This window comes from Galeopterus variegatus, unplaced genomic scaffold (genome assembly GCF_000696425.1).
Source record: "Galeopterus variegatus unplaced genomic scaffold, G_variegatus-3.0.2 Scaffold460, whole genome shotgun sequence".
NCBI classification, from domain to species: domain Eukaryota; kingdom Metazoa; phylum Chordata; class Mammalia; order Dermoptera; family Cynocephalidae; genus Galeopterus; species Galeopterus variegatus.
In genome coordinates this window covers 439,257-456,686 of record NW_007726571.1, presented here as the reverse complement: position 1 = coordinate 456,686, position 17,430 = coordinate 439,257, and the positions used below count along the sequence as shown (strand labels likewise).

Below are 17,430 nucleotides of genomic sequence, written 5' to 3'. Positions count from 1 at the left end.
GTAGGACTAAGCACTTAGTCTCGCGAAAAAAAAACCAAAAAAAAAAAAAAAAAAGGCACCTTCATCAATGTTCTCACCACCCATGGTTCTCATGTTTATAGAATTCTCCAACTTTGTTATCTATAACACTTTGGGGTTAGGGAATGAAGTAGTACTTTATGGAGTCAAATATTTTTCCTTTCAAATGCTGTTACAGGTCAAGAAAAAGAACACAATAAACAAACAAAAAAAACCCACGAACATATTTTATATGCAGGCAAAAAAGGCAAACACAATGACAAAGTGTTTAGACTAAGGAAGGCATGTGAAAAGTAGAGTAAAATAAATCTATTATCAGTATATGTAAAAAAATCATTTTACTTGCCTTGGGGGAGGTCCCATATTTTTGTGAGGGCACCAACTAAACTAGAATTAGCAGAGGTTTAGTACCAGAATATTATTCAAAACATTATTTACATGTGTTTGCATATGTGAATGAAATCTATTAGAGCATATAAAGGATATATGTTTAACCAAAAGGGAGAAGAAATCATACCTTTGTTGTTTAGAAGCCAATTGACATTTGCATTGCCAATTCTAATCATCGTTGCTACATTTTCTTGTTTTGTTAGTGACTTTGCTTTTAGACAATGTGTTTATATTTCTACAGGTAAAACAAATATGTGTTAATTTCCTGGGCAAGCAGCTGGGTGGTTAGCTCAGTTGGTTAGAGCATAGCTTTGTAACACCAAGGTCAAGGGTTCAGATCCCCATACCAGCCAGTCGCCAAAAAAAAAAAAGCTTCCATAAGTTTCTTGGGCAAGTAGGATTCCAGTATCAGAATACATTCTTTATGAATTGTTTCTAATTAAGGCATAGCAAATTACTTAATCTTACAATGAATTTACAATTAGGACCGTCATTAATAAGTATTTATTAATAAATGTATAATTTGTTGAAGGCACTAGGCTTTTTTTTTTTTTTTTAAAAAGATGACCGGTAAGGGGATCTCAACCCTTGACTTGGTGTTGTCAGCACCACGCTCAGCCAGTGAGCGAACCGGCCACCCGTATATAGGATCCGAACCTGTGGCCTTGGTGTTATCAGCACCGCACTCTCCCGAGTGAGCCACAGGCCGGCCCAAGGCACTAGGCTTTTGTCATGATATATATGACCAAATATATCACAGCCAGTGTCCTTTTCCTTGAAATGTTAGAATGCTTTAGTGTGATTCTATCATTGTTTTCCTGTTCCATGGAACTGCGTCTATTTCTCCCAATTTTAGTAGTATAATGAGAAATATATTGAGTACATACGGCAGGAGAGATGAAAATTTATAGTCCATAATATTATCAAATCATGACATAAAATCTTAAATAAAAAACAATTCCAGAAAAAGAGCAGAGACCATGTTTAAAAAGTCAAGACTGACCACTCAACTTCCATGGGCTCTGACGACTAAATTAATCTCAATCCATAAACCTGCCAGGTTATCTTAGCCCACAGGCTGCATTTTGGCACAAATTTTTAGCTGTGCCAAAACATGTACAGCAGGTGACTGTCCCTCTGTCAGTAGCAATATTTATCTGGATCTTTTAAAAATAACAACATACTTGTATTTGAAAATAACAGTAATATACTTATTGTATTATAACATACTTTTATAATGTACTTTTAGATTATATAATAATATACATTTGATGGATATTTTAGTCTGTTATTAGTTTTGTTCTTCAAATGTGCCTAGAAAAAATTTAAAGCATATTTATAAGTAGAAATATTTAAATGTTGTCAAGTATTGGAAAACGTGTTTGTTTGGTTATTACAGAAATGTAAATTAAAACTCCCCAAATATACTATGGAAGGTATACACATTTATAGTATACAGAAAGATTAGGGATTCCTTCCTTCCGTTTGTCCTTTATCCTGAGGGAAGAGCTAGTGAGAGCTTCAGCTTTAATTTTTATCAGGTGAGAAAAGGACTCTTTTCACATATCTGCTGAATTAAAAGTTCTATTGTTAAACGCCTAAGTTTTTAAGTCACTCAGTTTCCTAGATACTTCAATGGAATCAGCAGTCATTGATCCAACCCCAACTCCACGACTGGAACGTCGGAATGACAGTTCCGAGGCAGAAATTTGACGTAATTCTTTGCGACACAATTTTACAGGTGTGACACCATAAAGTTGTCCCACATTTCCCTCTGGCTGAAATTGGGATGATGGTTGACTGTGAGATTTTGTAAACTGATTTTCATCTATTTCTGTTTTATCCTCATTGCTGAACAGAAGCCCGCTGGGGGGTGCTGCAGAGCTACCGATTGGAGGTAATTCTGAGCCATCTTCCCAAAGCTGCTGAGGATTTGCTTGCCTGCTTGAACTGCTTGCTGATCTGTCTATTTCTCTTTCTCTTCCACTTAATTTCATACTCTCAGTTCTAGATGCCCATTTTAGTTCCGAAAGCATGCCAGCTTCTTCTGGGTTCACGACTCCATCTCCAGCATCACGATCTAAAAATAATCCCCAAACCATAAAATTAGAGATTATTTCCTCAAAATCAGGTATTTTAACCGTAATATTCTAATGTAACATTATTATTCAATATACATGATATTTTTCAGCTTTTTGGTTAAGTAACTGCCTTTAGACAAACAGATGTGTGAATATGAATTATTCTTATTTCACTTATAGGCATCTTGCATGTGATGTGAATAACTCAAAACTGTAATTCATGGAACAAAGTTGAGAAATGGTCTTCTAGGAATTTTGGTTCTCCATGGAAACACAGGAGTGCTTTGGGCCTTTCTGGTGCCTTTCCACACCTGCCCTCTGCTGGACTTGTTGCTGGTGAATTCCAAATCCTGGCCAAGCGAAGCCAGCACTGGAGAATTCTGGCTCTGCCTCATGTCTCCAAGGAAACTTCTGGGACTTGACATTCTGTGTGTGAAAATCTGGTCTTGGTTGGCACTCCCAGCATGACAGCAGAGCTCTGCAGTCTGCATGTATTCTGGGGTGTGTGCCACAACTTCCACCATCAAAATGGAGAACATGGTCTCAATAGAGTGAGTGATTAGAGATCAAAGCCTGAAGTCCTCAAGTCACAGAATATCTAATATCAAATACAAAAACATGTTCATGGGATACCCATATAGGTCCTAGACCTAATATGATGAAAAATGCCAACTTTAACATATGTTGACACATGCTTAGTACACTTTAAGTCCTGTGAAGACAAAGTCTGAAAACAGAGGTTGCACAATGGCAGCCCTGGAGCAAATGTGGCCCATACACGTTTTACTTGACCTATAATGTCACTTGACCCAAAATTTAAAAATTGAAAAGTTTCATACAAAAATATGTATTTCTAGCTTCCCTAGAAAAATCAGAAGAGCTACCATTTTTTGCATAGCAACAGTAGCTGGAGCAGAATTACCACTGCCCATTTAGACAACTGCTGCAGTTGCCACACTCACGGTGGTTTCCCTGGCTCCTAAAGTCACTCTAGCTTGTAACCGTTGGTTTAAAACCTAACTGATTCTCTAGTTTTTGAAATTCTCTCAAAACAAACAAAAAACTTGAACTAGCAAATGACACAGATCCTCACATGGAACTAGAGTAGATACAAAGTTGACCATAGACAGCAGTTCCCAAACTTTGCTGTACATTAGATTTTTAAAATCCTGCTCCCCAGGGCACAGTGGGGGAGGCAGCCAGGCATCTTTTTTTAAAAGATCATTATGTGAGGGCCACCCGGTGGCGCACTCGGTAGAGTGCGGCGCTTGGGAGCGCGGTAGCGCTCCCACCGAGGGTTCGGATCCCATATAAAGACCGGTCCGCGGGCGTTGACACCGAGGGTTGCGATCCCGTTGCCGGTCGCGGTACGGGCGCGACACTGAGTGTTGCGATCCCTTTACCGGTCACGAAAAAAAGACAAAAAGGGGGAAAAAAAAAAAAGATCATTATGTGAAAGAGCACACATGGGCTCACTGCCAAGCCTCACTCCCACGCCCACTTGGGTTCTTCGCAACAGAATATTTCCCTCTTCCAGAATTTTACAATTGAGGGAACAAACTAGGGAAAGATTAGTTAGTGCAAGGTCACACTGCTAGTAACAGAAGTTAGGATTCCAACCAAGATCTTCTGACTCTAGTATCCTTTCATACAGTTTTATAGCGATTTAAGTTGACAAGGATAATTTTAAATACTTAACAAGTAGAGAAACTGAATGTCCACATAAACTGATTTTATCCTCCCAAAATATGTCAGAAAACAGACACACTAAAAACAGAGGCATGACTATCAAGTGACCAAGTTAGTTTAGTCAAAAGGTTAATTTTTCTGCTATTTGAAAATGCCAAAAATATTCAAAGAAAATAAATATAAGTCTGGGAGGCAGACAATAAAAAGGGTACTATCAAAACCCAATAAACTGAGAGAAAAAGAAAGACCACAATAATATGCTGAACTTTCAAAAGGAGAGAACAAATCTATGGTTACTTGAGGTGGGAGGGAGGTAGGAGGAGGAGGTTGGGGACAGATTGGGTAAGGGGCATAAAGAATAATTACGATTTGTAGTAATGAATATGCTAATAATATTGATTTGATCACCACAAGTGGTACACAGGTGATGGTAGTCAATGCTGTACCCCCAAAATATGTATAATCAATTATGCTTCGATAAAAAAAAATTTTTTTTAAACCAAACTGAATAACAATACAGTTACATATTAACTAGGATACTGATTATTAAGCATATAAGCCATTTTAAGGAACTCAGAATTTGATAAATTTAAATTGCTGTATTTTATAACTCAAACAAATCTTGTTTAATGTCATTTTATTAAAGTAGCAGTTTGAGAAAGGATATAGTATAAGCTATATGCCCAAAATAATTGCAACTGTATTTTTTTAAAGCATAGGAAAAATGTGAAAAGAATTATGCTAAAATTCAGGTAGGATTATGGGTGATTTGTTTTCTGCTTCTTTGTTTTGGTATTATAAAATTTTTCTATAATGACTATATATGAGGGTACTTCATAAAGTTCATGGAAAGGTTTGTATTATGTTTTAATTCTATTTTTCCACGAACTTTTTGGTGTACCCTTGTATTATTTTTTATGGCCCCAAAATAAAAGTATTTAAAATGTTTCTAGGTAGAATAGCATATTAGCTGCAGTAATATCTTCAACATTATTATCAAGACTAGATTTCTTGGGTAAGTTGGTCAGAAAGGTGCTACCCTCATTTTATACCTCTCCAAGGCTAGTTAACTTTGTTTTAGCTTTTTGTGTTTGTTTCATTGACGAGCAGGATGAGGACCCAGGTTTCTTAAACCATACTACACCACACTAAACTGTCATTTTAAAAGAAATGTCTCGTAGACTCAGTAGTATAAACATGGGCCATTTACAGACTAGGTATCTCAAACTTGATAGATTTTTATGTTTTTGTTTGTTTTATTGGTTGTTTGTGGGGCTCTTTTGGTGGCTGGCTGGTGTGGAGATCCAAGCCATTGAAAACGTCATCAACACCGTGCTCTAACCAACTGAGCTAACCAGCCAGCCCCAATAGTACATTTTTTAAAAAGCTAAAATGGTCTGGTCTTATGTTGATTATTCTCTGTTTCTTACTTAATATGTGTTTACTTTTTGCAAGTAAAAGTCTCAAGTAAAAGTTTCAGCTATACATTGCAGGCAGTAATTAAAGCAAATGTTTGACTTCTATCAGTAAGTACATCTGTATTACGGTACTGACAATCAGAAACGTTGGTCTCTTTGGCAGGATTTGTATGTTTATATCACATCTCTATCTTAAGACAACTTTTAATGCAGAATAGTGGACCAGGAAGTTAGAAGAAAACGGACCTTAGACCATGTTCAAATTACTATTCTATTCGTGAGTCACTTGTCCTCTCTAAGCTTCAATTCCCTCATCTAAAAATGGGATTAGCAGACACCGCCTACCCTGTTTGAGGCTTAAATGGAGCTATTTGTGAAAATGTGTGTAATGATAAATATAATAAATATAAGGTAGCATTAGAACTACTTTTCTAAAATATTACTGAGCTTTAAATTTTAAAACTACATTGTCTACTTTTAGTATATATTCAGCACATATCTTTTCATTGAGCAATACATATAAATTTTCACCGGTCTCTTCACGTCTTGTGTGCCCATCTTTTTTTTTTTTTTTTTTTTTTTGTCTTTTTTCCGTGTCCGGCAACGGATCGCAACCCTCAGTGTTGCCCCCGTACCGGACCGGGGACCGGCAACGGGATCGCAAGCCTCGGTGTTGCTCCCGCGCCTCGCTCAGCCAGTGAGCGGGAGCCGGTCTGTATGTGGGATCCGAACCCTCGGACAGGAGCGCCGCCGCGCTTCCCAAGCGGCGCACCATGCAGTGCGCCACCAGGCCGGCCCTTGTGTGCCCATCTTTAAGCAGTTTTCTTTACAGGTACAAAATAGGTGTGTTCCTAAAAGGTTTTAAAGTCAACTTCTCATAAACCATATCTAAACTATCAGAAGAATAATACTCTCTCCAAAGGAAGGCTAACTCTTTTATAAAATGTAGAGTATATTATTTTAGAAATATTGATTCCTCTCTATTGGGCTGTCTGAAAGAGGGTACATTTTAATCATAGCAATATATTACCTCCATGGCACTTTTTACTTTAACAAGTATTTTGTCACGTTTTATCGTTTAATTTAGGGAAGTGCTAATTCTACATGTCTACATATGATTATGCAAGGAAACACTGTCTCAACATGGTTTTTATTATGTTTTTGAGTTTCCAGAGATCATGACATGAAAAGCTCTCACTTATCTTAGAAACACATATACCTTTACCTTTACATTTATCATTCTCTTTTTTTGTGATAATCAGAAGGCTTAATTTATTATAAAATAGGAAAACAACAGCTATCATAGGTTAGAGGGTTATTTTAAGGATTAAATGAGTTAAGGACTCAAAAGCCCCTGCGACATGGCAGGCAATCAATAAGTGATTATTTCCTTCACACTTACACATTTATTCATTCAGTCATTCACTTCTCATGTGGTTTGATCTTATACATAGACTAGACAACTATTTTTGCCTATAGAAACAAATAAAATGTAAATGTCTAATCCTAAATAACTTAAATAATCAATTGGGGAAGGCTGCACAACAAATTGGGCCCAGCTTCACCAAATGCTAGAGAAACAGTGCTGGCATAACTAGTAACTACGAAAGTCTTACGTTCTGATGGTGCTAGTTGCTGCCGAATTGCTTCCCCTACCAGTTCCTTAAGTCTCTTCTTAAGATCCCTGCTGGTTTTCTTATAGAAATAAAGGTCTTTTTCCAGACGCTGGATTTTATTTTCATATGTTTTTAAAGTTTCCATAATGCCTTCTCCATCTTGCTCTATAAAACAGAAATTTACATTAAAAATGAATTTTAAATAAATGATTCAAAATTATGTTTTAGCATAGCTACCAGACTATATAGTCAGAATTATTTACACATATCTGTTACCTGAATGGATTTGTTTTCAGCTAAAATTTGGATTCTTCTGCCTATAAAATTTTTCAAAGTAGGACTAAGCACTTAGTCCACCTTCTCCACCCTTCCCCTTATCAACTACCACATTTTCATGATTCATAAGTATTTTTTCAGTAGCTACTAACTAGACTTTTTTTTAAAACAATAAGATGTTTTCTATAAAAATTTCACATTTAGAATTCTGTCCATCAGCTGCATTAATATCTTATATCAGCCCCTTACCAGCCAGCCACAAAAAAATAAACAAACAAATTATAAATAAATAAAGTTTATACCAGGAACTGTAGTTATATGAAAAGTCTTAAGCCTAGGGTTTATAGGCCTAAGAAATCTATAGCCAAGAAACCCACAAGAACAAAAACCTGCAAAAAGAGGCTAGAAAAATTAAACCACAAAGGAAAACACCACAGAAAAAGAAGAAAATAGCCAGAATAAGTAAAGTTCTAGTTTATACCATGATATAACTTAAGGCTCTAATTAATATTTATAAATATCAAACACAATCCCAATCGGGTTATGTTCTAGAACCAGTAAAGTCCATTGTACTGACCATCAGAAAATATATATGTTCAGACCTACTCTCTCCTACTGGCATATTTATAAAATGGTCCTACTGGTTTGTAATTTCCTTTTGTCATAATTGGCTGTTTTGTAAAATTTTATTCAAGTATATTTATTTATTCTAGATTAACCTGTCATATTGTTTTTTTAAAATTACTTAAAATTAATGACATCATAAATCGGAATTCCCATAAAGTATGTTACATAAATCAACTTAATACCCCACATTCAGTTACAATTAGAAAATTCATAAATTGTCAACATTTTCAGTTATGACTTTGTTATGAAAAACTTGCATAGCTATAGAAATGAATGATTTTAAAAATGTTCTGATTTGACGATAGCATGAGCTTTTGTGGTATTATCCCGGTCACTAAAAATTCTATTAAAATATTACTTTTAGGGGGGGCCGGCCCGGTGGCGCACTGCTACAGTGCACCGCTTGGGAGCATGGCGGCGCTCCCGCCGAGGGTTCGGATCCCACATACAGACCGGTTCCCGCTCACTGGCTGAGCGAGGGGCGGGCGCGGCACCGAGGGTTGCGATCCCGTTGCCGGTCCCGGTCTGGTACGGGCGCGACACTGAGGGTTGCGGTCCGTTGCCGGACACGAAAAAAGACCAAAAAAAAATTACTTTTAGAGACTTAAGGCAGAACTATTTGAATGCAATGAGATATGTGTGTGGGATCCTGTCATGAGGCCACTGGTTGCTAATTAACCAGTTATAGAGGCATTTCTATGTTAAAAACGAGACCAACAGCAAACCAACAGGATACAACAGTTCTTATGTTTGTGCTTGGGGCAGGCAGAAGGGATGGCATTTCAAGGATGAATAGCCATACATTGAAGTCAACTATAGGAAAACATGGTAACCAGAACATGTAAAGCCCCAACACTTGTATAAGTAGTAACTTTTTATACATGTTAGGCTTTTAAGTGATCAAATTCTGTCCTATCTTCCTTCCTCAATACCCTACCTACACATCACTCTTTATGTAATTGACACAAAGGGGCAGTTACCTTTGAAATGATGTAACAACAACTGCATCTTTTGCTCGTGTTCTTTTTGCTGGAGGGTCAGTCTCCGGTCACACTGCAATTTCAGATGTTCCAGTGCAGATTCCAACTCACAAACCATACGATCCCGTTCCAAAACCTTCATTTTAATTTCTTCATTCTGTAACCGTTGTTTCCGTTCAGCTTCTCGCAAATCAACCACCTAGCAAATACATTTTTTGACCTTTTAAGTGTGTCTTAGATAGCCTAATAGATTAATCTACTTTTCTTAGGCTATATAAAGATGAACTTCCTTAACCTCCATAGTTTAAGTGACTCCTGCAAGGTACTGGGTCCTAGGCCAATGCTTTGTAACATACCCACAAAGTAATCTAACAGCCTTTTGAGTTAAGATTCTGAATTGATACCTTTCATTTTCAGTACAATGATGCTCTAATAATCACCCCTCCATAATTTCTTAGATGTGATCTCTATAGTTTATATCTTATAATTCTGTAACTCTATCGTTCTAGTCTAACGGGATATTGAAAAACTTATGACTCCTGGAACATATGGATAATTCCCAATTTTAACTCCAAAATGGATGTTATAAATTTTGTCACTTATTTATAACATCCAACCACAGAGTTCAGTTTCAGGTCATGCATTTTGTCTACTGGGTGCTTCTCTGCTGATATGAAGTGAAAATACTTCAGACAATGTCTGTGTCACAGAACTTGTTAAACTAATTTCAGTTGGTTAGAGCATGGCGGTGATAATGCCAAGGTCCACGTTCAATCCCTGTACCAGCTAGCCGCCAAAAAACACCCCCCAAACCCATAAAAAATTAATGACCTTCTCGCCAGAAAAACACTTATTTCTACAAAGGGTTCTCAGGATCAGAAAATCCACTGACCTTGGGCAGGGTGCCTTGGGTTAAGAACCCTTGCTTTAATAGCACCACAAAAGAATTGTCTATATCAAAGCCACCATTTTCCTGCCCTCCAAACACGCAATGATAGAATGTACTCTCATCAAGAATGGTAGCTTACTATGATGGTGATTATCCAAGAGGAGGCTGTGTATCACAATTTATTCATTTGTCATCTTTGTTTCACGGAATTAGAACTTTATTTAAAAATTTCAGTGTTTTATTTTTCATTAATTGATATTCCCATAAATTGAATATACTTTTCAGAGAAAAGAGTTATTCAGTTATTTAATTCATAATATATATTTTAATTAGAAAAGACACTAGAGAAAAAATGGATAGCGTTCTTAATTCTATGAAACATCTCTGGATCAGTAAATCATCAGTAAATTATTAACACTGTGAGGTGAACATACAGGTCTCCCTATCTTACAGCAATGAAGGAAAGAAAGTCAAAACTTGGAGGGCCCTTGATTTTTCATGAAAGCTGCATAGAAACAGCCAAATCGAGAAAACATCCAAGAAATAATGAGCAAGAACTTAAATTCTTTCATTTTTAAAACTATTTTTAGGGCCGGCCCGTGGCTCACTCGGGAGAGTGTGGTACTGATAACACCAAGGCCACGGGTTCGGATCCCATATAGGGATGGCCAGTTGTTCACTGGGTGAGCGTGGTGCTGACATCACCAAGTCAAGGGTTAAGATCCCCTTACCGGTCATCTTTTTAAAAATAAAAATAAAGATAAAATAAAAATTAGAAAAACCTATTTTTAAAAGGCATTCTTTTGAAAGGCCCTCCAACTTTAAGAACCTCATAAAATTAGGCCTACCTACATATTTGGATAATCATAAGGCTTTCAGATGACAACATTTAGTGCTATAAAGAGAAATCATGCTTAAATTTGTAGTTACACCATCAAATCTTTGAGCCTTTCAATTTCTTTAAAACTTCAAAATAAATATGGGATATATAAGCATCTTGACCCCTTTATAAGAAAAATGTTCCATCCCTCAAAAACAAACCTTGTTGAAATATCTGAAAAGAATAGCTCTAATCTCAACAGGACTCAGGCAAACTAGTTTTTCCAAGACATTTGCTTCAGTATGAGAGAGTTTTTGGAATGATGCTCTAAGTGAGTTCTGGCGACTCTGGATAATTTCATTCTTGTATTCAATTGCAGCTTCCAAAGCTTCAATCCCTTCTTCAAGTTGGAAAAGAATATGTTCTTCCTAAATATAATACAATAGAAATCACTTATTTTAAATAAAATAGTATAACTTGGATTTTGTCATATACTCAGATCCTACTATGTTGAGTCTAATGGACATTAACACTCTTACTAAATTTTAAGAAAATAATGTTTGAGTGCTTGATGTGCTACACAACGCACTATGTGTATACATATACAACATATAATCATTGAATCCTTACAATAAGCCTTGTGTAGTAAAATGGGAGAGGCAGAAGTTTAGGTGAGTTCTGAAACTTTCCAAGATCACAGAGCAAATGCTGATTACCTAATCTAAGGAATATACTTGAACAAAGCCTCAGTGCAAAGGATTAGCAGTATCATCATGTATCTTCCTCTGTAACTCCTAATGTACATATTATATGTTCACTAGTGAGATCCAGAGATCCTTTGCTGTCCCTTCAATGATTTAGCAAAACAATAGACTGCTAGGAGGGAAAGAATACGTTTAGAACTAGTAATCAGAAAAGAGTATCTAGGGGAAAAAAACACAGTATGGCATGAAGAAGTGAGGATTTAAGGGCATGAAACATTTCATAAGATTCCCATGAAATGTTATTAGAGGGAAAATAAAAGCATTAAAAATGGTGGCAGCATAACATTTTTTTATGTACCAGAGATTTCCTTTGCAGGAAAAAAAAATCTAATGAGTCCCTGTCAGAACACCTACTAGTTCTTTGAACTAACCAAATATTGTTATTTTGGGTGATACAAATCTCTGGTAAGAAATTATTTCAGAGTGGTGAGGCTTGGATACATGTTTCTGTATACCTATTCCTATTGTGAAGGTCGTGTGAACTTTAAGTTCCTTGAGGGCAGAATGTCTTGTTGATACTCATCCTTATTGCCTACCATCGTACCTATCACAGAGTTTAAACTCAATAAATATCTGTTGAATGAATTAATGAAGGAAGAGAGGAAAAAATATTTTCGTATGTCCTTGATTATGTAACCCACGTATTTCTCTCCACTCCTCCCCTCGGCATCCCAAAGGAAAATAATGTGAATATTTCCGATCTACCTGAAGAATAGTTAGAGTGAGTTCTGGAACTCCTTTTCTGGAATTCAGGGAACAGGCACGTAATAACCTATTCCAGTGGTAGGTTGATTAATACTTATTTTTAAAAAGCATTTTATAAAATCTTCTGAAAGAGCTATTTTGAAAAAAAAGTTCAACAGCCATTCATTTCTCTCTGCAATGACTAACCATCAGGAATTTGATGATTTGATAACTGCTCCATAGGGAACAAAATAATATTCACCTTTTTAAGGAAAAGAACCTTAAATACTGATAGGTACTTAGGTGAATGAATACGAGGAGCCACAAAATAAAAGTGAATTATCCAAAGAATGTATTTGACTTTTTTTAAATTTTTTTTTCTTTTTTTCTTTTTTTTTTTTTTTCCATGACCAGTAACGGGATCGCAACCCTCGGTGTTGCGCCCGTACCGCGACCAGCAACGGGATCGCAACCCTTGGTGTCGCGCCTGCACCACGCTCAACCAGTGAGCGGACCGGTCTGTATATGGGATCCGAACCCTTGGCGGGAGCACCGCCACACTCCCAAGCACCGCACTCTACCGAGTGCGCCACTGGGCCAGCCCAGTGTATTTGACTTTTTAATTCATACTGTGATTTTACAAAAAACAAGTGTGAAAACAGTTTGTCTTTATAAATGGCTGGGAACAATTTAGTTTCTATAGTTTTGGATCTAAGTTAAGGAAGTACTGAGATAATATAAGATAGTATGAGTATAGAACACTGAGGACAGCCTGCTCCAGAGCGAGGCTACAGCATATGAATGTGGTTCCCTCTAACCCAGCAGTAAGTGTTGGTTGACAAGATAAGTGGCAATGGAAAATTGTCCCTGGATGAAAAATCTGCCACAACACAAACCACAGATTATCAAGAGTTGACTGATTTACCACAGAGCACTACTTTTCAACTTTAATGTACACCAAGGAGCTCGTTAAAATTTAGATTCTGATTCAGCAGGGTGGGACCTGAATATCGTCATTTCTAACAAGCTCCCCAGTGATGCTGTTGCTGCTGGTCCAGAGACCACACTGTGAGTAACAAGGACTTAAAGCAGTGGTCTCCAAATTTTTGATCATACATCCTTATTAGTAAAAAACAAAACGGGGGCCAACCTGTGGCTCACTCAGGAGAGTGTTGTGCTGATAACACCAAGGCCATGGGTTAAGATCCCCTTACTGGTCATCTTTTAAGGAAAAAAAAAAAAACCAAAAAACGAAAACCTAACAAAAATTTTTGAGCAAGCACTGCATATATGTATATTTCTCTATACATGAAATGAATGTTCTAATCATGAAACATGGAATTGAAAGTTTTAAAGATGAAACAAACATAGCAGTTCTTATATTTTCTTCCTGTACGCCACTTACTAGAAAACTGCTCAGTATTATTAGAAAATGAAAGTTTAAGTATTCTTTTATTTTTTTAATTTTGATTTCTGGATTTTATTTTTAAAAGGAAGCTATTTGTCTATGTAAATTGCTGGGTAATCTTCTATTAGTGTAGCAATCTATCACTTCCCGTAAAGAAGTACAATTAGGAAAAATACTTTAATTTACTGTGGAAAGAGAAAATAATTCTAAGCAAGTTTAGACATCAAGACAGTAAACCATCTCACCTAGATTTTACTGATGTCTGTGTCACACCAGAATCTCGTGTTCCTGATCATCTGCTATTGGCAGACCTATCTGGAAATATTAATCTTGGCTTAGAAATTGTGGTGAAAGCACAGCCTGTTTCAGAGCTACACTGAGAAGAACTACTATGTTGAAGAAGTGTACATAGAAGCTTGCATAACTAAATAGAGCCCCACCTATTGTAGGAAGCTCATCATTCCCTTGAACCAATCCAGAGTGGCTGCTAAATGGGTATCATGGCTCTTGCTTCCTCTCTCTTGCTTCCTGTCACCATGTGATCTGCTTGTACCCACCAGCAGCCTGCCACTTTCCACCACGAGTAAAAGCAGCCTGAGGCCCATACCAGATGCAGCTGTTCCAGAATCTGATCTGCTTGTACCTGCTGGCTGCCTACCACTTTCTGCCATGAGTAGAAGCAGCCTGAGGCCCACGCCAGATGCAGCTGTTCCAGAATCTGGCGCCCTCAGGAGTGAGCTGCTGGGACACTTGACTGGCTCTGAATACCTTGTCACCCCTACACAACTCCATTAGTGTGAGATCCCTGGGTCATTGTCGCCACCACCAGATGGACTTTGGACCTCCCAGCCTCAGAAACTATTGAAAGTGAATCTGTGGGGACCACACCACTGCCATGCGATCCAGCAGCCCAGCCCAGTGTGCGTGGAGCGAGGAGACGTCCAGCAGGGGAGGCAGAAGCTCTGCAGAGACCACACCGCCACCGTGCAGTCCAGCAGCCCAGCCCAGTGTGTACAGAGCAGAGAGACATCCAGCAGGGGAGTAGAAGCTCCATAGAGACCACACACCCTGTGGGGGGGCCGCCGCCGCACGATCCAGCAGCACGTAGGCTTCACCTCCGCCACCCGCTCCATCCCAAGCCCAGCCCAGCGTGCATGGAGCAGGGAGACATCCAGCAGGGGAAGGGGAAGCTCCACAGAGATCACACACTCTGTGGTGCCTCCACGCATCCCAGCAGCCCGGCCCAGTGCATGTGGAACAGGGAGACGTCCAGCAGGGGAGGTGGAAGCTCAGCAGAGATCACACACCCTGTGGTACCGCCCTGTGACCCAGCAGCCCAGCCGAATCCAAGCTGACGAGAAAGGTGGCTCTCTGGAGAGGCCCAAGACCTGAGGCAACCACACACACAAGGCACTAGTGGCCAACTCAGCAGTCACTGAGGTAGCCATACCAAATTGGCAACCCCAGCAACATCTTAGTCAGACAATAGTGTCAAATGTGTGGATTGTGAAAACCCCTGCCACAATGAATACATATCAAAGAAAAGATTCCAGAAATACAAAGAATCAAGAAAGTACATCACCAAAGGGTAACAACTCTCAAGCTCTAGATCTTATAGAACAAGAAGCCCTTGAAATGTCTGACAAGGAATTTCGAGTGGTAATTCTAAGTAAACTGAATGAGATACAAGAAAACTCAGCTAGACAACATGATGAAATGAGGAAAAATATACAGGACCTGAAAGAAGAAATGTACAAGGAAATAAATGCCCTGAAAAAGAATGTAGCAGAGCTTGCCGAGCTGAAGAATTCATTCAATGAAATAAAAAGCACAACAGAGAGTTTAACAAGCAGGCTTGCAGAAGCAGAGGAGAGAACTTCTGACCTTGAAGATGGGCTGTTTGAAATAACACAGGCAGACAAAAAAAAAAAAAAAAGAATCAAAGGCATTGAAGAAAATCTGAGAGAGATATCAGACAGCCTTAAGCTCTCAAATATCCGAGTCATGGGTGTTCCAGAAGGGGAGGAAAACGGAGATTGCATTGAAAACATATTCAAAAAATAGTGGCAGAAAACTACCCAGGCATAGGAAAAGACACAGATATTCAGATTCAGGAAGCTCAAAGATCCCGAAACATATCCAACCCCAAAAGGTCTTCTCCAAGACATGTTATAGTCAAATTGGCAAAACTCAAAGACAAAGAGAGAATCTTAAAAGCTGCAAGAGACAAGCGTCAAATCACTTATAAGGGAGCCCCAATCAGACTAACATCAGACTTTTCATCACAAACCCTAAAAGCCAGAAAGGAATGGGATGATATATTCAAAATACTAAAAGACAGAGAATGCCAGCCAAGAATACTCTACCCTGCAAGGCTATCCTTCCGAAATGAAGGGCAAATAGTATATTTCTCAGACAAACAAAAACTGCGGGAGTTCATCACCACACGACCACCCTTACAAGTAATTCTCAAGGGAGTACTGGGATTGGATCCTGGAAGATAACTACCACTGCCATAACAATCCAAGTAAAATAAAAATCCACTACTATAATAAAAATGACTATCATGAAAAGAAAACAAACGATCATAATCACTAGAGGCAACCTCAGGAACCAACAAACACAGAAAACAAACAGCAAAACAGAAAGCAAGGAACAAATGACACCTAAGACAACCAAAAAAATAATAAAATGCTAGGAATAAATCAACACCTCTCAATAACAACTCTTAATGTAAAGGGTTTAAATTCCCCAATCAAAAGACACAGATTGGCTGACTGGATAAGAAAGATGGACCCAACTATATGCTGCCTACAAGAGACCCACCTCACCCATAAAGACTCACATAGATTAAGAGTGAAAGGATGGAAAAAGATCTTCCAAGCAAACAGAAAAGAAAAACGAGCTGGAGTAGCTATTCTCATATCTGACAAAATAGACTTTAAACTAAAAACCATAAAAAGAGACAATGAGGGTCACTACATAATGATAAAAGGACTGATGCATCAAGAAGACATAACAATCATAAATATGTATGCACCCAATGTTGGAGCAGCCAGATTTATAAAACAAACTCTATTAGACCTAAAGAAGGAAACAGACACAAAACTATAATAGCAGGGGACCTGAAAATCCCACTGTCAATATTGGACAGATCATCCAAGCAAAGAATCAACAGAGAAACACAAGATCTAAACAATACTCTAGACCAATTGGACTTGGCAGATATCTACAGAACATTCCATCCAACAACCTCAGAATATTCATTCTTCTCATCAACACATGGACCATTCTCCCAGATAGATCACATGTTAGGTCACAAATCAAGCCTCAACAAATTCAAAAAAATTGGAATTATCTCATGTATTTTCTCAGACCACAATGGATTAAAATTAGAAATCAATAACAAATGGAATTCCAGAAACTATACAAACACATGGAAATTAAACAGCATTCTACTTAATGACATATGGGTCCAAGAAGAAATCAAGCAGGAAATCAAAAACTTTCTTGAAACTAATAAAAATAATGATACATCACACCAAAACCTGTGGGATACTGCAAAAGCAGTACTAACGGAGAAATTTATTGCATTAAATGCTCACTTCAGAAGAATGGAAAGAGGGCAAGTGAACAACCTAACACTTCACCTGAAAGAACTAGAAAAACAAGAACAATCCAAATCTAAAGTTAGCAGATGGAAAGAAATCATTAAGACCAGAGCAGAACTTAATGAAATTTAAACCCCAAAAATAATACAAAAGATCAAT

General features: G+C 37.9%; 1 protein-coding gene across 3 annotated transcripts in view; it reads right to left on the bottom strand.

Moving 5' to 3' along the window:
• Positions 1-1,297: 1,297 nt before the first annotated feature.
• The window catches only part of KIF27 (kinesin family member 27), an 85,360-nt gene continuing 69,227 nt past the window's right edge, over positions 1,298-17,430 (bottom strand). For all 3 annotated transcript variants that reach the window (XM_008569047.1, XM_008569048.1, XM_008569049.1), the window contains 4 exons: positions 11,026-11,232; positions 9,096-9,294; positions 7,213-7,377; positions 1,298-2,488 (listed from right to left, as the gene is read on the bottom strand). In XM_008569047.1, the coding sequence (XP_008567269.1) occupies positions 2,007-2,488; positions 7,213-7,377; positions 9,096-9,294; positions 11,026-11,232 (1,053 nt within the window). In that variant the 3' untranslated portion in view covers positions 1,298-2,006. The remainder of the gene's footprint in view (positions 2,489-7,212; positions 7,378-9,095; positions 9,295-11,025; positions 11,233-17,430) is intronic.